This window comes from Meleagris gallopavo, chromosome 5 (genome assembly GCF_000146605.3).
Source record: "Meleagris gallopavo isolate NT-WF06-2002-E0010 breed Aviagen turkey brand Nicholas breeding stock chromosome 5, Turkey_5.1, whole genome shotgun sequence".
NCBI classification, from domain to species: domain Eukaryota; kingdom Metazoa; phylum Chordata; class Aves; order Galliformes; family Phasianidae; genus Meleagris; species Meleagris gallopavo.
In genome coordinates this window covers 39,961,772-39,983,770 of record NC_015015.2, presented here as the reverse complement: position 1 = coordinate 39,983,770, position 21,999 = coordinate 39,961,772, and the positions used below count along the sequence as shown (strand labels likewise).

Sequence of the window (21,999 nt, the reverse complement as noted above, 5' to 3'; positions counted from 1 at the left end):
GGGGAGCCAGAAGAGTTAGGCAATAATATGTTGTGAAGATGTAAAATACAAATGTCTGTTTTTTTCCTCTTCTTTTTCCCTTTATTTTTTTCCCATGCAGTAAAGAGATTTAAATCTTTGTATTTCACTCTAAGTTTTACTTTTATATATTTTTATACCAGTCATTAGACAAAACACATCCCTTTTCTCTCTGATTTACCTTGTCCTGCCTCCTCCAAAATTACACGCAGATATAAACATCGCTGTTCATTTTTGTAACTAGTGAATTGAGCACCCATGTATTTGACATCCCTGTGACTTTTTTTGGTACAGAATCCGTACAAGCTGAGGCACAATGTTGGGGTGCTGTTGGCTTCAGTGATGCAGAAAGTGCCCAGCTAAAAATCAGAGATCAGGCAGCTATTTCACACTGACAACCAAATTGTCCTCAACTGGTGTTACTATGTGTGGCTGCTACCAGTACAGTTTCTAAACTGGTGAAACTGTTTCAGATATCCAATGCATGTAGTAGTCTCTTGACTCCAATTTTCCTATGTGTATGGAAACATTTCTTGTGTTTATTTAACAGAGCCAGCCACCTATGCTTTTGCAATAGTCAGCTGCTTTTTGGACTCTATGAATAAGAGCACAATGTGTTGCTTTGCAGTCAGAGGTTATGTTGCTTAGTGGGACCCGAAACTCTGTGAGGATTCATTAGCGGCCAAATTTCTGCTTGCAGACTGCCACTGCAAATGTCAAGCTTATCCCACATGGTACTATCTCAAGCACTGAGAATGAAACCAAAGAAGGTTTACAAATGTCTGTGGCTTGTTTCTAGTCCATCGCATATTGCTTATTAAATTAAACTATGACAGATTGACATACCTTATTTGCCTACATATCAAATACATATGTAGCTGCTCTTTATAAAAGAGAGCATGCTGCTGTTGACTCCTCAGAAATGGAGTGGGACTGTCTTTGCAATTTTAGTGCTGGCTTTAGATTTGTTCAGCTTACCAAATGCCACAAACTTCCTGAAACATTATCCCAAGAACTAATGTACTTTAATTTGTCAGACTATCTCTCTGTGAGTTCTACCATCTCATCTCAGCAGCAGTTGTACTACTGACGTATATTCTCATGTGCTGCTGAGGTTAAACTCAGAGACGGAAGTAGTCCTCTGGATAGATGAAAAGTCCAAAGTACATTCAGAGGCAAACTGTTGTCACTTATCATAGCTAACATACTTTGGTGTGAACTGCTTTTAAAAAATGTAATGAGTATCTCTTCCTCTGTTCTCATTTCTTTTTTACTCCTTTTGGATGAAAGATGGCATAGAAGAATTTATTCTTCTCCAGATAACCTGACATTCTCATATTGATCTGTCTGCTGGAACAGGTTTGGCTTTGTATTTCCCAGCTCTATTCTACGCCTTCTCATACATATTAGCCATATTAGGAGCTTAAGTATTCCACTGGTAGTAATAATGGCTAAGGCTGGTGTGTAGTCATAGTCTCAGTATCCTCTGAACAGAGCACACCTTGCTGAGAGTGAAGTTAGATGACCTGGTGGTAAAAATATGTGTCGTATCTATGCTGTATATTCAAGGGTGGATATGAAGTTGCTTTGTGATAGTTTATGAATCATGCATGTATGCTTAGTTGCTGTTTGCTTTATGAGTGTATTGTGTTGGCTTAATAGAAATAACTTCTATGAAAAAACAAGCTTTTTTTTTCCCCAAAATGTTTTCTCCACCACTTACCTGAGATCTGATCACAACTTGACTCACATGATGCCCAGTTATACACCAATAATCTTATGCCACATATGTACTGTGAACTCTTCAAATAGGCATCGTGTCTTTCCCAAATCTTGTAAAAATCTTGAAGACTTCAAGTTATATTAGTCTCAATGTACCACCTTCTGGCCAGCTAATGGAAACACAGGAACTGAGCTAAAGGAAATGAATGTGTTTTCTAGATCTGTGTCTCTCAGAAGGACTTAAATGTTAAAGCTTCTGTTTCTGTAAAAACTTTTGGGATCATTCCCTACCATTGTTTCACATGTAAGAGAAGAACTCTACTTTCTGTCTATAAGGTAATCTTCTTTACTTTGAAAACAAACAAACAAAACACAAAGGAAGCTGCCTTCAAGGGATAAATAATGCTTTTTTGTGGAGTACGTAATGTCTCCTATTATCTCTAGAAAAGTTTTGTTCTCCTTTAAAAGTTAAAGTTTTAAAATACTTTATTTTTGCTATCTAGTTTGAGATAGCCAATAGTCATATGCAATTTTATGTAAAGACTTTAAATCTTTTGGAGAGCACCTCTCTAAATGCGGTTGTCTGTGTGATTTTGGTTAAGGAGACAGAGAACAATGGAAAACAAGGAAAAATGTTCAGAGAAGTTGGATGCTGGCTTGAAATAAATTCAGCTCATGCACCAAGGCAGAAAAACTGTATACTATTCATTTTATTTCTTGAAAGTGTTAGACCCTTCCACCACCTTTGTCTTCCACCTTCTAATGAATCCGAAAAGTTTAAGCTAATAAAAATCTATATTAGTAAATACTCCTATTGTTAATGTAAATGCTTATAGTTAGTATTTTTAGCTACTTTTTTATTCTGCTGTAGGAAGAAATTGACCTGGAACCTTGTTTAAGGAAATGCTGATATATCTTTAAGATCAGGGTTAACATTTAAGTGTTTCACTTTAAAAAGTTTCTCAGTGTTTCTAAGTGTTTGACACAGTTTCTCAGAACATTTCGCATAAACCCCAGTTTGAGAAACTAGCTCCAAACTTTAAAATGTCATCATATGATTCCTACCTGACAGGAAGCTCTATCAATTTCCTCAAAACACTAACTCTTCTGTGACTTGCAGATTATCTCACACAGCGTGTGCAGGACAACCAGGGGATCAGGCTTAGCCAGCCTGGGTTCATGAAAGGCAGGTCCTCCATGACCAACCTGATCTCCTGTGATGAGTCACATACCTGGTAGATGAGGAAAAGACTTCAGCAAAGTCTTTGTCACTGGTCCTATGATCTATGTCTAATTTGGAATTTGCTGTTGAAGTGATAAATGTATTAATTGGAGACTCCACCTGTCTTGTTTGCTGTGGCCCCAGGCACACAGGCACTTTTATTTCAAAACAATATGAGTTATCTTTGCAACATTGTTTAGGTGATTTCCAGATAGACTATCATTTCATTCTTCACTGTAATTTTTTCTAAGCATTTTCTTAGTGTTTTCTAATTGAATTCACAAATTCTAAGTGTTTTCAGATTAAAACCTGAACAATATATTTGGAAAATACGTTTTCTAACTATAGATACATCTGCTGTAGATACCTAATATACCAATTTTGTGCACTAGGTTTATTACAGATTTGATTTTGTTTCAAGGCTAGACAGGTCCATTCTGATTACCTACAGGCTGCAGGATGTGAATGAAGGTCGTACAAAGCTACAGAAATATCTGAGAGCACGTAACACAGCAAAGACATCTGTACAAGGAAAAGGGGAGCTACCTTGTGTGTAGGTTTTGAGTTGCTGAAATACTGTTTCATTATTTCATACCACATCTGAAATGTTTAACTACTCAGTAAATATATTGCAAATTAAATAGTGAATATTTTTAAATTAAATTATGCAGGAATATTCTAAGTTGTAAATTCATTTTGTTACCTTGAGCATTTTCTTTACTCAGGACATAATGAAAGGACTCACTTGAATTGATTGAATTCCAGGCTCAATGAATTTCTTCAATTGTGTAAAGACAAAGAGGAAAGAAAAACAAGTTCAGTAAAAAAGGCCCTCAAGTAGTAACATATATGGCTGGTTGCAATGAAACTTCCAGCTACAACTACCACTGTTCCACTAGGCTTTTATCTGGTACCTGTACACCTCATAGTTAGTTCAGGCTCAGTTGCTAGGAAGATGTTCTCTTCCCTGTCCAGTTGCAAGAGTCAGTATCAGTGAAGGAGACACAGGGCAAATAATTGAAAACAAGGAAGCAGAGTAGGAACCAATGCCTGTAATATGGTAGTTTTACCTCCCACAAATCTGTAAGTTTCTACAGGTGTAGAACAATAAGAAAATGTCAAAACATCAACAAAGTTTGCAAAAACGATGCTGACTTCTAGAGTCCCTTAGGATGGAGTATGGAAGACAGTTCTTTTCAACAACTTGCTTGCAGTATTAGGTCTGCTTCAATCTAGCCGTGAGAGGCTGACACAGAATTTGCTTCTATTTCTTCTTCAGCGATGCACGATGCACGATGGCTTACATTTAAAATGAAAAATAGCAATTTTCATAAAGATTAGAGATTCATAGAGCTAAATTAATTGAGCATAGATGCAATTAATTGTGTTTTAAATAGTACTGGAATACTATGTATGGCATAACGTCTTTGAAACTTCAGATAATTAAACTTCTTTTAATGATTAAACTTATTTTGGGAGTTGTGATGAATTTGCAATAGTTAGCCAAGCAACAGGAATCATATTTAAGTAGTCACTAACCCACTGCTGGGAACAAGCTCTTTTGTATTTTGTATTAGAACTACTGCAGATTTGGGACAGAACTACACTAGGTTAAATCACCTGTTTACATAGCCTATATTTAGATACCCAAGTTCAGACAGATATCTCAATAGGATGTGACAAAACATGGTGAAAATACAGTGATTAATCCATTCAACATAATCTGAGAAGCCTTTTAAGTGGAAGGAGTAGGAATAGAAAGGGAAACACAGCAAGCAAAGGTCAGCGACTTTACCTTGTGTCTGCCAGTTATGTAGCCAGTGATTATTATTCTGAAATACCTCTTAGTTGTGCTGTAAATCATGAAGTTAAAAACATTACTTCTTTAACTGACAGTTCAGCAAGATGGAGAACCAGATTATTGGCCAGCATAATAAAATAGGAGGCACCACTTTTGGAGCCATCGTACCTTCCAGCCTGCTGGGTGTTTGTGCTCAAAGGGTTCAGGGCTTTCTGCCCCTCATTGCCCTAACTTGAGAAGAGGCAATTGCCTCTTCTTCTATCTCCAAAATCTGTTCTGAATCTCATGGAAAGAAAATGTCCTGCAGGTAGAGAGTATTTCTAAGTACCCCCTAAATGCTACCGACACTGATTGATAGTAGAGCTACACAGGAAGCATATGGAGGTAATAACTGTTATCCTCTCAGGGACATTCTCTGTGCAAATAAACAACATTAACTTCCCATTGGCAAGACAGCTGTGGTTCTTCAAGCTGCAGACTTTCATAGATAAATTCCATAGTACTTTTTTACTGTAGCCTTGTTCAGCAAAATTGTTAGAAAAATTTAGACTGATGTCTGCAGCAGTAACATGATTCTCCACCATTAACAGAGCTGTGATAAACAGGAAAGCTTGCAGAAGCTGGCTTTCATAGCATGTAGCAAACCTGGAACTCTTCGCAAGTGCAATGAAAGAGCAGAAGTATTTAATGAACAAGTTTATAGGTTTCTGTCCAGCTTATGTGATATTTGCACACTTACACTGTGTTCTTTGTGAAATAAGCATAATCATTTCAGATAAAGTTCAGCATTAGTGACAGAATCTTTATTTAGATTATTTAGATTTGCTTCAAGCTAGTTACTATCAAGAGGTAAAATAGACAAGTACTCGGTGATTTAAAAATCTGGCTTTTGCTCAGATATATTTTTTAACATAGTAATTTTATCCAGCTTTCTTTTCAATAGATCTGCCACACCTTCAAATCTTCCTACTTGCGGGACACAGTTTCTATCATAAACAGTTTGCAGGGTATCAACGTCCTTTAACAGCTGGATGTGTGCCTTCTCTTTGGGCATAAGTGAGGTGATAACGCATGGTCATTTGGTCCAAAAGAGATTAAATGGAAAAATGAAAAGACAAAACAATTAAGAGGACCAGAGCCTTCTTTGTTTTCAGTGAGCTATATAGCAAAATGTTCTATGTCCATCATATCATAGTACAGTTTTTCAGTTTATCATATAGAAATAATTGAGCGTTTTGCTAAACATTTGTAAAGCCAACAAAACGTTAGGAGGGCTTTGGATGAAAAAAAAAAAAAAGTGCAATTCTACATGGCACATTTTGTTGTTCACCAGGAATTATAAGTTTCCATATTATTTAATGGTTTGGTAATGATGTACACATGTGCATGTAGTAAAGTACAGCCAGTGCTAGCTGGAGACGCTACTTAGGTGACAGAATGAGAGCAGAGATGTATAGAAGATTCATATAGAGCTACTGTCCTCTTTTCCTTCCTGATAAACATTCTGCTGTGTTGTGTAGATGGGTTGGAGAAACCTTCAGATTAGAATCTGAAAAGGTAGACAAATTAGAAATGTTTTAATTCTACTAAATAAACACTTATCAAAGTCATTTGCTTAGGAAAGAAATGATGGTCAGTCAAGAAGGGAAAAACATATCCTCCATGTTGTTGATCACTTCCTCCTTTTTTTTTTAATTCAGATTGAATCTTTCTCAGTCAGGAACCACTCTCTGGGTGCAAGACTGTTCATCAAGTCATCTTCTTGATTTTATTTTCTAGGAAGGAATTTTAAAAACACTTACGGAAGCAAAGTAGTAAACCAGTTAGCTTAGCTGTTCATCAAGGAATTGTTTTCTTAAATGACCTCTCCCAGAACTATTAGGGTATTTCCGGATTAAAGGACATTTGCATTTTAGACATTATCATCTATGTTGAGGAACTCACCAAAAGTGAAGATGAGAAAAAACTTAAAATTTACTGTCTAAGCTATCCCCTAGAAACGTCCAGATTTTTCACCATGAGATATTTTTCTTTCCACAGAAGTTACAGTATTTCTCTTGAGATATACATGCTATTTCATCTAGTTCTCAGAAAGTTTCTTTGAATACTTAGCTGCATTATCATACTGTTATTTTTATTCTCCCTGCTATTAGTCATACTCTCACAGACAAAGCTGAAAAACTGTCTTTCTAGAACTACCCTTGTAATCTTCAAATATTTGTGAATTCACCATATGGTACTTTGGCAAGAGAAGAATGTACTTTGAGAAAGAAAGGTTATTTCTCTTTCCAAATTTGGCACTTTCATGTATCAATTCAAATAACGGTTTATTGATTTTTCTATAGAATGAAGTTACACAAATGCTTACATTTACAAAACTATTCTTATTTCATGCTTCAGTGGTATTTCTAAGTATCTCAGTTAAAACAAACACACACACAAAAAAAGAAAATGGTTTCTTTTATAAAATGTCTTCAGTTTAGAAAGAAAATTTGGAGGGTGAATTCTGTCTAGTTTTTATACAAACTAAAGGAGTTTGGCTCATCTTCCCCTCTAAAATTTGCATTAATGTTAATACTTCACTTTTGGAGTTACGTTTGGTTTCTGCAATTCAAAAGCTAAAATACAGAAAAAGAAAAAATTATAACTGCAAGCAGAGAAGAGTTGTGTTCTTGAGAAACTCTGATGTTCTTATCACAGGACTATTAGAAATCCTAGAAGGAATGAATAATGTTTTTCCAGAAATACCATAAAAACAGAGTTTCTTATTACATCCTTCCATTTCTTTTGCTTTTTTCTGGGAATTACATGCTTACTGACCAAAATACTGGGAAAACATGAGACAGCATAGAAGGTGTTAGTAGGGACTTGAGGATCGGGTTTGTCTTGGTGTTTTGTTTTCTTTTTTTTAATTGTTTGTTAAGGATGTGGTTGTGGATGATAATCTGTTTGGGTTTTTTTAATCCACAGATCTATTTGTAGTCTTGTGGCAAAACTAATGTATAAAGGACCCATGGCTATACCCAGTAGTGCAACCAGTAGTAGGGACAGCAGGCAGACATTGTGCAGTGGTAGAAGTGAAACGACAGGATAGAGATGAAAATCTGAGAAACTGAGGTAGTAAAACTTCTTTTCCAAGAAGTGGAACACTTTCTAATGAATGAGTAGTCTGTAAAAGATGCGTTTTCTTTGTATTACTTTGTTATTGCAGCGGCTTAAAAAATAAACTGGTTTTATTCCACTTAATATAAAATTCTCAATTACAATGACCTATAGAACTTACATAATGTGTTTTATCCTTAGATCAAAGAGTTGGGTGAGCTTGATACAGCTGAGATGAGAGGCGCAGAAAATCAAGTAATCCAAAGCATTATAACATGCTAATGTCAGGACTTTGGCTAAGATGAATATTTCTTATTTCATATTCTGAATTGAGCTGAAATGAAAATTCAGACTATTATAGTTTATGCAGAATGAGAATCAAGCTCATCTATTTTGGTAACTGGTAAAATTTGAATATGGACTTAAATATTTTGCTTTTGTTGTTATTGTAAAATAAGTTCACATCAGAGATGTACAGCCATAGTGAAGTGCTACATTTTACAGTCACTTTTCTGCTTTTTGCTGAAGAACTGTGTGTTGTGTAAAACCTGATCTGTATATTTATCAGAAGTAAAAGGCACAAATGCTAGCCCTTCTGTGTGCTATGCAGGGCAAACCTGTGGTGCAACCACAGATTTTAATTTAATACTTTAATTCATCAGCACAGTGGGAAGAAAACTGGAAGAAAACCCTGTAATCTCTGCGTGCTGAAAAAATGATGCACATTTTGGGGAACACCTTATTACTGCTGCATCTATCTCCTCCAGAAGGAGCTGGGATTGAAATAGCACAGTAAAATGCTGGCTTCTGGGGGAGATGTCTTGGCAGAGTCTGAGACAAGGAGAGTGGTCAAGGGAGCCTTGTTCTGGCAGAGGTTTGAGGACAGCTCCCATAATGCAAACCAAAATACATTTTTCTTTATCCAAATGTACATTCCTAGACCATAGATTCTCCACAAGATTTTCAGAGACATCTCTGGATTGGCAGACGATTTCCCACTGGGTAAGCTACAGAGAACATCTTCTGAAAATATCTAGGCTAAAAGTGCCACCTAAGCACCTTTTATGGTGCCTTTTTTTCTTAGGTCATTATGTTGGAATGAGAGCTAAGAAATACGATCACTATTATCATTCCTTCTGTACTTCTTCCTGCTTTCCTTTTCTATGTTCAACTGTCTATTTAAAAATGAATCTATTTCTTTATTAATTCTTGCCATATTCTACAGAATATTATCCAAGTTTCTTCTATCTTTCTCACGCAGCATGCTATTATGCAGACAGTGCTTTTCATTTAGTGCAGAGAACTAGATAATTTCAGAATAATTAGCTGAAATTTCCTCCCCTCCCCTTTTTTTTTTAAAGACAGTTCCTCATCTTTCCAAGAAGATGAAGAGGTAGATATGGAGGCTGTCAACTGGCAGCTGAACAACACCTCCATGAATGGGCATTCTGCTGCACCAACCACAGTTCGCTTTCCCAGCTGGGTGACTTTTGATGACAATGAAATCAGTTGTTCACCACAGAATCTTTCTCCTTTGAAAATAGACACCTCACCTCCAGAAACACAGGCTCCAGATGTTAACTTTAACCTCACTGCATCATTTAAGAAAAGAGAACGTCCCAAAAGCACATTGGGTGAGCTCTCTAAAATTCAAAAACTGGATCTCTCTTCTTTAACCAAGTTGCCTTCTCTTGAAATGCCACCATGGAGTGCTACTAATCCCTTTTTGGATGAGTCTCTTCGAGATGTCCAACCCTCACCCATCAATCCATTCAGCTCATTCTTTGAGGAGCGAGACAGGCGTTCCAAAAGCTCTTCTGTCTCCACTGTTCCAGGCAAAAGCCAAAGAGACTCCCTCATTATCCTCCATCATGAACCCGATACCATCAGTTTCCAAGAGGCAAACAAAAGTGTAACTCATGCAGATGCTGTGGAGCAGCTGAAGCAACTCCAGATTGGAGACCCAGATTATGTGAGCAGCCCTACCTTGCCTGATGATGACCCCACAATGCCATATGATCCAAATGCCACTTTATTTAACCTGACACCATCTCAGCCAAAGGATGGATGGCCAATGATGCTCAGAATCCCAGAGAAGAAGAATATTATGTCATCCAGGCACTGGGGACCAATATACGTGAAGCTGACTGACAGTGGATACATTCAGCTTTTCTATGAGAAAGGACTGGAGAAACCTTTCCGTGAATTCAAACTTGAAATCAATCATGAGATTTCAGAGCGCAAACTCCAGAACTATGATGAGAATGGAAGGATACACAGTGTGAGGTTGGATCGCACAACCTACAAGGAGAAAAAGAAGTATCAGCCTAAACCAGCCATTGCTCATACAGCAGAGAGAGAGCAAATCATCAAGCTTGGTACTACAGACTATCAGGATTTCCTAAGCTTCATCAATGCTGTGCAAGACACTTTGATGAACTTGCCAGCCTCATCAACAGATCTGAGCACAGTGGGACTAAACTATCAAGAAGAAGAAATCACTGTTGATGTCAGGGATGAGTTTCATGGCATTTTGGCCAAAGGAGACAGTGTGATTCTCCAGCACAGTGTGCTGACCCATATATATGTTCTCAGCTTCCTTTCGGGCCTGGCAGAATGCAGACTGGGCCTTAACGATATCCTAATCAAAGGGAATGAAATAGTTGCAAGGCAAGACATTATGCCCACTACTACCACAAAGTGGATTAAATTATACAGCTGTCGGTTCCATTCATGTGTGGATGAGGACATGTTTAATAACTCTCGTATTATCCTGTTTAACCCCTTGGATGCTTGCCGATTTGAACTGATGCGATTCAGAACTGTTTTTGCTGAGAAAACTTTGCCTTTCACACTGAGGACAGCAGCCAGCATCAATGGTGCTGAGGTGGAGGTACAGAGCTGGCTTATGATGTCCACTGCATTCTCTTCTAATCGTGACCCTTTAACTCAGGTTCCTTGTGAAAATGTTATGATCCGCTACCCAGTACCAAATGAGTGGGTGAAGAACTTCCGCCGGGAAAGTGTCCTGGGGGAAAAATCTTTGAAAGCCAAGGTGAACAAGGGGGCTACTTTTGGATCAACCAGTCTGTCTGGTTCTGAGCCAGTCATGAGAGTTACTTTGGGAACTGCCAAATATGAGCATGCCTTTAATTCCATTGTATGGAGAATAAACCGACTGCCTGACAAAAACTCAGGTGAGTTGTGCATACCATCTCTACAGGAGTAAACTTAAGGAAGTTATGTGTTTTGGAAGACAGGGAATACTGTGTTTACTTGGTGAGAGATAAATCATTCTTTTCAATGTACTGAAGGACATCAGATAGTTACACACTGCATTTATCTGACTCTTCATTGCAGTAGTTTTAATTATCCTGCCAACACTGCTAATGATAAAAACTGATGGGGTTTTCCAGATGCAAAAATATGCTTTCTTTCTCAGCTTTTATGAGTACACTATGGAATTTCTGCATCAAACATCTCTGTATGTTTAGCACTGTTATTGGAAGCAAGGCTTTTTGTTTGACATCCAAAAGCAAGATACTATGCTACATGACTAAATAACAAGTCATGTGCTGTAGTTCTAACACATGTGATTTGTATTTCATTCATTTCCATTCGTCACCATTGCCATGCAAACACGCTGGCCAGTGCTAGTACTTTGACACATACACTGTAATTAATCCTTATGTTTGGAGTGGGAGGTTGTAAGAGGGCAGAAGGTATAGTGCAACTATTACAATGAATGTTTTGCAATTACTAGTCATGGTTATGCTTCTGTGATCAGTGCAGACAGGTTAATGCAGCTTAATCTCAAAGAGAAAATACCAACATAAAATCCACAAGTCTTTGCATTTCTCCTAAATTGTTAATAATTAAACATTCAAATAATATGTGCAAGCTACTGTTCACTTTGGCCATTGCTGCTATTTGTTCCACTTCCAACTCTTCATCCTGGGCAATAATACCAAGATAAATTAGGTTTGTTTTTTATGTACAGTGAACTCTAGTTCTTGATTTTTTTCATCTAGACTTTTTAAAATGTAGGCGTATTTTTTAGTATTGATGCTGGAGTAATGCAGCTGTATGACTGAATGGGTTTCTGTGTTTGGTGTTTCCTGAAAAAAGTTCAGTGTTGGATCAGATCTAAGTACAGTTGTTTATCCCAAGTTTAGGCTGCAGTTTTAGCAAAACATTGATCCAGATCTTCCAAGCTTTTGAATCACATTTCAGCCCAGAGACACCAGGTTACACTATAGGTTACAAATTTGGAGGGATATCACGGACAAAAGTGAGGATTCCATGTTTTCTGTAGTGCAGGACATAAGAAGAGAGAGAGCTTGGGAACTCACAAAATATTGCAATGAAAAATTAACCTCAGGCTGTGTATGAGCAACAACTTGCTTGTGAGGAAAATCTCACTATGCCATCTGTATAAGCTCTGGGAATGAGATGCTGTGAAACTGGGCCTTCTGTGGCATCTCCTCTCCAATGATCCCATTAGAACATACTGATGTTTCAGTTGGGAAAATGTAAGCCCCCAGACTTTAACGCAATCACAGAAGAAACCTGTAGCAAACAAGGAGAAGAGGCAGAAGTCCTGGCTCTGTTCAGTCTACTGCAAGGCAATGCTCTCTTACCCACTGCAGCTGCAAGGGAGATGTTTATCTATGGCTCTTGCTTCCTTTATCTTGTCCCTCCCAGTGTGAGGCTTCATTACACATGCCCTGTGTCAGGGGGAAATGAATCACACTCGGCACTGCTGCTGGCACCCTGCCACAGAGCACCTATCCATCAGTGTCACAGTGCAGTATGCAGGGCTGTAGTATTTGTTTACATTCTGAAAGGAAGAGAGCGTCCTCACCTCACCAGTCAGGCCAGATGTAATTTCAGGGAAAGGAAGGGCCTTGTAAGCACTGCCTTGGCAAGGACGCTTGAGGTATATGAGAGGGAAGGAATCTCAAAGTGATGACAGGATAGGTTAAGTGTAGCTCAATTCTAACCTTGTCTCTCAAGGGCTATTTACATTTCTCGACAGTAGTCATTCCATGGCTTTCCTTACTCAGAGTATGAGGCAAACAAAGAGGGGTGTACATGGAACCATCAAGAGCATTGATTTATGAGGGTGAACTAGGGAAGTTTATTCCTGTTCCTTCTTAGATTTGGCTGATGGACCACATACACTTCTGATCACATAATAAGAAAGCATAGTCTGCTCCTAGCCTTGTGCATTCTTGGTAGTATCCAGCCCTACCCATAGGTTTACACAATAGCTCACCTCCTCCCCGTTATAGCAGTCTCTATAAATGACGGTGTTTTCAACATCGAAGTATAAGAATATTCCTTGAACTCGCACTCAATGCTCTCTTACAACCGCACCTACAGCTCATCCCTCACAACACTTTGGGTCCCTCTAGGTGTCTGGTCCACTGATGAACTGCCTTGGTGCCTGGGACTCCAGATATTGAGTGAGGCAGTGGAGGGAGAAGGGGAACAGCCACACTGCCCATTTCCAGCCTGTGTGCAAGTGTGAGGCTGGTAGGACCCCCAGTGCCCTGCCCTGAGTGCCAGCTCTGCAGAGCTGTGGGTGCAGAGTGGCATCTTTCCTATGCTCACTGCCTGTACACTGACTGCAAATGGCTTGGTAAGGATTATCTCAGTGGTTTCTTCACTGTCTTACCTAAATGTTTTCTCTTTGTGCATCCCCATGGGATTGGGCCCCTTGCACTCTCACTATAGGAACTTGTTATCAACACTGTCTGTATTATTCTGTAGACAAAGTGTTTGCTTCTGATTATAGATCAGAAAGCGTATGACAAATGAAGTACTGTGTGTACTCTGACTATAATTTGACCTAGAAAACTAGTGTGGATTGCATTTTAATGAGCATACTGCTGAAATCATTTATGAAATAACTTGGTAAATGCTACTGCCTTTCTCTTATTCACAACTAAGGCAATCACAGCATTTGACAAAGAAAGGCCCTGCAGAGTTTCACATGCAGCAGTCTGGGCTCCAGGTGTTTCTGTTTTTTATTAATCCACCAGCAGAATTATAGGAAAACATCCACCAGCCACCAGTCATGGGTAAACACTCCTGGAATGAGGCAGGACTGCAGCCTCTAAGTGGGTCCTGGATCTGGATGTTGAAATTGGGCTCAGTTTGGTTGAGGGTTCCCAACATGCTGCCTGCTGCACCCTCTGCAGTAAATTAAATCCTGTAATGCAAACATATTAGGACATCAGAGGGCTTTGGAACAGATTCCCTCCAATCACAGTAAGCCACATCAAGCCAAGTGTCTCTATGAAATCCATGATAGTCAGAATGGAATGCTAGTAGCTCAAGGAGGTAGGAGGCTTAGAAGAAAATCAGTCTAATGATTTCCTCCTGATTTTATTAGAAAAGTGCATTTGTCTGTTGCAGAGGGAGCTCTGAATGAGCCTGCTGAGCACACACAAGGTGCACAGAAGTTGTCCATTGTGTGCCTCAGGTTACTAATGAATGCTGAGGTACTCAGTATTTCTTTTGGTGGAGGAATTGCTCTCATAATGTTTATTTGGTTGTCTACTATGCTGATCTGGTTTACATTAATAACTTCTGTATTTGTTTGAGCATTGTGCATGGTCTTTTCTGGTAGTTGGTATTCCTACTGGAAGAAATTAAATTATTGAAAAATTCCATTGCAAAGTAAATTTAAATAAATTCAGATACTTCTTACTATTTGAATTTATTCAGTAAAGCTAAATATTTCATGGGATCAGGTTGTTTCTAACTCTAAACTACAACTGTTGGCTTTTCTGAAGGCTCTCAACCTTGATCAGCTTTCTTGTGATGTAAGTAGGACAGGTAGGGAGCCCTCTTATTAAGGTGTCTGGACATTCCGCAATTCAGAGCCTTGTGTGTTCTGCTACAGGTTAGCAGTGTAGGCTGAAGTATTATATGCTAAGTTTGGGGAAATTTTTAAATTGAATTGCTGCCTAAATTGTTCAGTCATTCCAGAAAATGAAGGTAAGAGAAAATGCAGTCTAGGCCATATCCAGCAGTTATCAGAACTAGAGCTGCTGTGCTTTGCACTGGGAGGGGAATATTATTTATTTTTTTTATTGAGCTTGGGATTGCTTTTCTTTGTTCAGTTTGTTTTGTTTTTACAAAACAAATTTATAATCCCCTCAGTCAGAAATCCCAAAGTGGCTGTGAGTGTTCTCATCCTCATTCTGCAGATAGAGAAACTGAGGCACAGAACCTGAATGGCTTTCTCAAGAGCTTAGGGAGTTGACAGCAGTAAAAAATATAACAAATGTAACTTAACTAGCAGTTCCTACTTCATTTTTTTAAACATGTCTGCTGTCCAGCAAAACAAAGGGAAGAATATATAATAGCAAAAAGTTTTCAGGTACTGATGACAGAACTAAACATGGTTGGTTTCTCACCTTTCCATCTTTAATGACTAGCCGTCTTGTGGAGGGTTGGAATGACGAATAAATTGTTACTTCCAAGATGTGTCCAAATATGCTTTTTGAACCCAGGAAAGTTTAATGTTATCCAGTATGTTTGCTTTCACAACATATGGGGATAGCCATTTCAAAAATAACTATGAGATATCTGTCAAATCTACCTTTACTTACTATCAATACATGATATTTTAGAAGGATATGCCACAGTGTTCTTAACATGTTAAATAGACTGAGGGAATAAGAAGAGGGAAAATATCTTTACCTACAGTGGTTGATTTACATCTTGAATTTTCACCCACTGAAAGCAAATTGGACTGATTGACAGTCATTTTTTTGCAGTTCATTTAATTCTGACTCTGACTAACTGAACTGAACTGAAACTCCAGCGTATGGAGTTTCAATGCCATTAAAACAGATAAGATCCTGACACTTGATTCAGAGTAGTTCACCCAGGCAGATTCTCAGTTTCTTGCTGTTTCATGATGTTGTTTTTACCTAGATGCAATCTTCTCTCAGCAAAGCAAGACAACTTTCATGTCTGTTTGGTCTATTTTTCCAGCTTCTGGCCATCCACACTGCTTCTTCTGTCACCTAGAGCTTGGCTCTGACCGGGAAGTGCCTTCCAGTTTTGTCCGCCACGTAGATGTGGAATTTGACATGCCCACTACTTCTGCATCCAAAGCCACTGTTCGGTCCATCTCTGTTCAGGACAAGACTGGTGTGAGAAAGTGGGTCAACTATTCAGCACATTACAGTTACAAGGTAAAAATGAGCATTTGTCACCATGGTTACTTCGCATTCTTCATTGTCTTGAAAAGTTTAGGCAAACCAATGGGAATTTGATATGTCAGGCTCTGTGCAGTGGCTGCTCATGTGCAGCCTGCAGATTCATGGCAGACAAGCTGTGGATTATGGCTCAGTGAAAATGGATAACACTGCTTACAGTGGCTTTGTGAAAGAGCATGCATACACCAGTTCCTGGGGAAAAGCTGATAAAGTAGGAGTGTGAACAGAGACTTTTGCTACAGTGGGAGTTTTACAGTGGGAGTACTACAGCACACAGAAGGATCACATTGCTTCTGTGCTTATTATTTTCTTCTGCCTGCCCTAAGGAGACAAACAGATGGGAAAATACACAATATGTATACCTGCCAAGAATCTCAGTATGCCAGATTTGCATGGTAGATGATCACTCAGCAGACAAATGGGCATTCTATCTGCCTTCTGTAAGAACAATGATGAGAGATACTGAAAAGATTCTCATGGCAAATATTTTTAATGTGAAATGTCATTACATTTTTAGTAGTATCTGAAATTCCCCAGAGATTGTATTTGATCTTCCTAAATATCCCTTCTAAGAATTAAACACTCAATTGTCCCTGAATTTTTGGAGGTATCAAAATTTAGAAAAAAGATATAGGTGTGCCTTTTGCAAATAAATCTCTGCTTTCATCAGTTGCTTTGCAGAGTTTAAAACTGAGACTAGTCTTCTGCTGCCATGTAGAAAGCCACCTATACTCTGTAGGTTTGGTTCTTGGTTTGGATTCAAAATATAGGTGGGACTGGGAATGAATAAAAAATGAGATCAATTCTCTTCATGATATTTTTTCTTCCAGAAATTGTTATGACACTGTTGAATTATAAAATTGTTTGGATTTGACTTAAAACCCTTATAGAAAATGAAATCCATCTTTCCCTCCTCAATCTGTTACTCTTTACAGTCCTCTCATTTTTACCAAAACTTGCATCATCTGAGCAGTGACCACTAAGGATTTTTCAATTTATTTATTTATTTATTTTCTCATTATCAATGTTGTTTTTCCTCTGCCAGGTAGAAATAGAGCAGAAGAAAATCTTGAGTGAGGATCCAAAGGGAGAAGATACTGCAAATCTCAGTGAATGTGCCATACAGTGAAGGAATATCAGTGTTCAAGTCCCAAGAGGTGTAGTCAAACTAACAGACTTGGAAGAAAGGACTTGCAGATTTTGGTATTTTTCTTTTAAAAGTATGGAGTATTACTTTTAAAATAATGCTTTGAAGAGTTTTATTTTTCCTGTAATTATCTGTATCTTGAGAAGAAAGTCATCAGTAATTTGTTTGGAATGGACCCATGGGCTGGAACAATTAAAGTACTTATTACCAATATGTTTGATGTATTGACAGAATGAGTTGCTTTACAGTCAAGGCTGCCTTTTGTGCTTCTTCACCATCTGGGTTCTGCACTGAACATGCCACCATCACAGCCAAATCTGAAAGCAGTCTTCATCTCACAATCTTAACCTCCTGCAATAGGCATTTTTCCGGTATTTTGCTTGGTTTCATCATCAGCAGATTCACTTCCTTCTGAACTGCCAAATAAAACCTAGGGAACATCAAGTGAAGCAGTGATATGAAGTTTCATTTTTGAAGTCATCAACAGATTGAAAACCCCGGAGCATCATCATGGAGAATCAACAAACTCTACATGTTAAATGTAGTAAACATCAAGCAAACAAGCTATTGGCAGTACAGCTAATCATGTAACTGTACTACTTATCCTTTCCTGCCTTGTTCTCTGAACCATGCTGTCGTGCACATTTTCATGGGGTTTGGACAGGCTGCAAGAAACCTGATATTTCTTAGAATTTTCATGTGCTACTCAGGGCTGTCCTGTTATTTTGACTGAACAGGGTTACAGCTGCTAGTAACAGGGAATGTGTTATAGTAGAGATGATTCTGAAGGGACTTTTCTAAAATTAGATCATTCCTAAATAGAAAGATATTTAAGGGAAATACATTGTTGGTTTTTTTTGTTTGTTTGTTTTATTTTATGCTTTCTTGAAAGGATAAGACGGATGGTTATCGAAAATGTCAGAACAGTATTACTTTAACAAGGTTTTTTGCCTTCCCCAAACTCCTTGGAAGTCTGTCCTTGTTTGCCGCACAATATTGCTTTCATATTTTATCTTTAACCTACAATATAAATAACTTTTCTGCAGCTATCTTTATAAAATGCCAGGTAACTGAGACCCAAAACACTTTTTCAAAAATTAAAAACAAGCTTCCGTCATGGAGAATTCTAGATCTCCACTTAACTGAAAGTAGAAGCAAGTTTCAAACCTTCTTTCTGAAAAAAGAAAAAAAGAAAAAAAAAAAAGCAGAAGGCAGAAATCACTCATTCATATATTTTTTCAGAAAAGAAAACAGTGTTCAGAACACTTTTTATATCTGTTTCCATGACTTCCATAATATTTTGTCTGAAGGTAATTTTTAATGTAAAAAAAAAAAGTAATTTATTAAATCATTTATCTTTTGAAAGATTTCTACTGACTTTAAAATCACAGATTTGGAAAGCCTTGGAAATGTATTAATTAAAATGAAAGCTTGTTTATAATTTTATAGGTTTATTTTATTTTACATTTCATATAACAGAAAACTAATATTCAATCCTGGTTTACTACTTTCACTGTGACTCCTATAAAAATCACTGCAGTCCAGAATAAAGCATGAGATTAATTATACTGAGTCTGTAACCGGCAGTGATAGAATTTAAAACAAACTGTAGGGAACTTATAAATGTTTTTATGCTTTTTTTTTTTTTTTAATTGCCTAGTGATAAATATTTACACAGCCATGTTACTACACAACCTCTGGCAGATGTACACTGCCGTAAATATATAAAGTCTCAGTCCTACTAGGACTTCTCAATAATAAGTGTGTAATCTTACTGAAGCCCAGAGAGCTTCTCTGAGTACACCAGCAAATACTGAATTTTGCATCATCTCACTTTAAAGGGAAGAATGGTATTAACTTTCACAAAGCGTATTGAGATCCATGGATGAAAATTAGTGATATACTGTCAAGAATTATTTATTAAATAACAATGTATATAAGTTGTGAAATATCTGAAAGCGTGGAGCTGAATTCATGACTGATCTCAGCTCTGTTACTGCTTTATGTTTCAAAGGCCTTTGAAGAACTTGTAGGTATTTTTCCTGTTTTTTTGTACTGTAGCCCCCAGTGTACAATTCCTGAAAATGATCAGCAAGAAATCCAGCAAGTCAAAACTGAATGTGTTCTGAGATGTTGCTGAGAAAATGTGAGATGTTTTGTGGACAAACCGCATTCAGACACTCAGTGTCTGAATTTCTGCATTTTTTCCCTCATCCCTTGAAAATACAAACACATAATAGCAAATAAGAAAAAATATGTTGTATTCCTTAATGAAGGGGAAAAAAAAAATCAAAGGAATTTCACTTTCCATCTCAGTTGAATTCCAAAATGTTCAGTCTCTATCATTGCCTCCACCATAAAATATTTCAGTTCCCGAAAACTGAAAGATTAACATACTGGAGTTTTCTGGATTTTACTTCATTTCTCTACTTCTTCATCACTGATTACTTATTTTCTTTAAATTAAAAGTTAACGGATTAAAACAAGAATATGGGCCTGAAGCTAATCTCTCTTACGTAGTTATTTGAATGATAGAAGAATCTCTTCCAAGACTGCAGAAGTTTATGCGGCCAAAACTGATGGAGTGTTAAGGTTTATAAAAAAAATGATTTTAACCCATTTTGATCTCTGGGGGACATCTTTGTGATGTTCTTGTCACTGAATTTCCAAAAGTATGAATTTTTGAGATATGAAATCCTCACACAGAGTTTGAAAAGATCGTATTTGTGAACACAGTTCCCATTGAATCACTAGTGTAAGTAGTGCAATTTTTCAAAAGAGCACTAACATCCAAAATGTTCAGAAAATATAATGTTCATATAATCAAGTGTCACCACTCAAAGATCTTTCCAGTCTGAACCCATGATAAGTACTGAGCATTTGAACACTGAGCTCCTAAGTGCCATTGTTGAGGCTGTCACCGTTCTTGCTTAATTAAGCTGCGCCAGTTCTTCAACATATGAACCTCATCTATGTGAACTGTAGGGGTAGAGCAGTAATTTAGACCGTTGTTCGAGGTGTGGGGAAAAGAACTGAGGGCTTTATCCATTTTAGACTAGCAGAAATTACTAAATATAAGATAGGCCTTTAGAGCAATTTTATTTTTTTAAACTTGGGGAAGAATTTCTTTAAATAGTTTCAGTGTAACACTCCTTTTGATGAAGATATAATCACTGTCTTTGTTTTATTTGAAAGCTTTGTAGTACTAAAATATTCCATGCAGGAAATGTGCCTTCAAGGTAAGCATACATTTACTCCCTGAAGCTATTCCCACTTTGAACTTTTTATTTTTCATTATGACTTTGCTTCATTTTGTGCTGTGGTACTTGAGGTATTGCAGGGAATTTTGCCTAGAAAAATTAGCTGAATCAGTCTTTGGTCACAGGGGGTAAAGACGAAGATCATCTCCGGGAAGCTGAGTTAATTTTAGTGAAATCCTCTATTTATTAACTATATGCATACTCTGTTAGCAAAGGAAAATGGGTGAAGTCAGCTGAGAAATACTGTAACTAATCAATGATATTTTTGTCCTTTGATTTTATTTAGACTCAAATTTAGTCATCTTCTGAAGGAGACAGATTGTAGTTTCATCATTGCAACGGTATCGTAAGAAACATCACAGAAACAATCTACCTTTCCAGGTGGGTTGCTGGCTGACATATTTACTTGGCAAGACACCCAAGTCCTGTTGGTCTACCAAGTCCTGTTGGATCTTCCTGTGATCAGAATACATTTCTGCAAAACAAGAATAAGAATAATGTCAGAACAATTTACAGAATCCTCTGATAATTTACAGAATCCACATGATTCAGTAGCTTCTAAAACTCTTTTCTTTTGGTCATTCAACCTCAAGAACTGAGAGCAATTTCTTGCAAAAGAGCAACAAGGTGTACAAAGTTCAGCCTGAGGTAATTATTCTGTCTGTTGCTTGTATGAAACTCAGTAATTTCCCTCTGCCCTTGAATAATCAAGGCCCTCATAGGTCACCTCTGCTCAAGAGGTTGAAAAAATCTTTTCTTGTTTTTATCACTGTACTCATCTCCAGAACTGGTCAGTGCAGAATGCATATCACTTATTGATGAAGTACTTACCCTCTTCTGCCATTGAAATTATTTCTATATCATGAGTTGTCTGAGATAGGAAATCTTCTCTGATAATGGGCATCATGGTTCCTAGCCTTGTTTTGTTCAGCCATCTACCCATCCATCCAACCATCCGTCCTTCTCTCTTTCCTTCTTTCCCTCTACTTGCAGTCCATTCTTTGCACTATTGACATTGATCGGTTTGATAATTATTTGATAACACGTTCCCATCTTTTTGTTCTGTAAAATGAGAAAGTCTATACACTGGTTAACTTTATAGAAGTGGTGGGTATTGTGTTTTTTTTTCCTTTTGATTTTATGGGTTGAAATGAGATGTAATGTTTTGTTTAAAATATGAGAAAGCTTAAATAAATGTTAAGATGAAACACCATATCCACATTTTCACTGTGAAATTGAAATTGTATGTTGCATGTGCTGTATGTCCTGATAACTCAATACCAATCTTCTTAAATTTGGAGGAGGAAAATGAAGTGTTTTGAATGGATTTGATCACCTAGACTGAAAGATAGACTGCAAACAAAATGAATCAGGTCTAGAGCTTGAACCTTTCAACCGATCATAGTAGAGAATCCAACATTTTCCATGAAGCTGTCCTGAAGCAAAGTAATTGAGAATTAAAACTTCTGCTTAGCAGATCTCTTAAG

The 21,999-nt window shown here is 37.6% G+C and overlaps 1 protein-coding gene across 1 annotated transcript in view; it reads left to right on the top strand.

The window, feature by feature from the left end:
• STON2 (stonin 2) overlaps window positions 1-21,727 on the top strand; it is a 65,653-nt gene extending 43,926 nt beyond the window's left edge. Inside the window, exons 5-7 of the mRNA XM_010711793.3 lie at window positions 9,227-11,062; window positions 15,879-16,081; window positions 17,151-21,727. Of these exons, the coding sequence (XP_010710095.1) occupies window positions 9,227-11,062; window positions 15,879-16,081; window positions 17,151-17,234 (2,123 nt within the window). The 3' untranslated portion in view covers window positions 17,235-21,727. The remainder of the gene's footprint in view (window positions 1-9,226; window positions 11,063-15,878; window positions 16,082-17,150) is intronic.
• The last annotated feature ends 272 nt before the right edge of the window (window positions 21,728-21,999 follow it).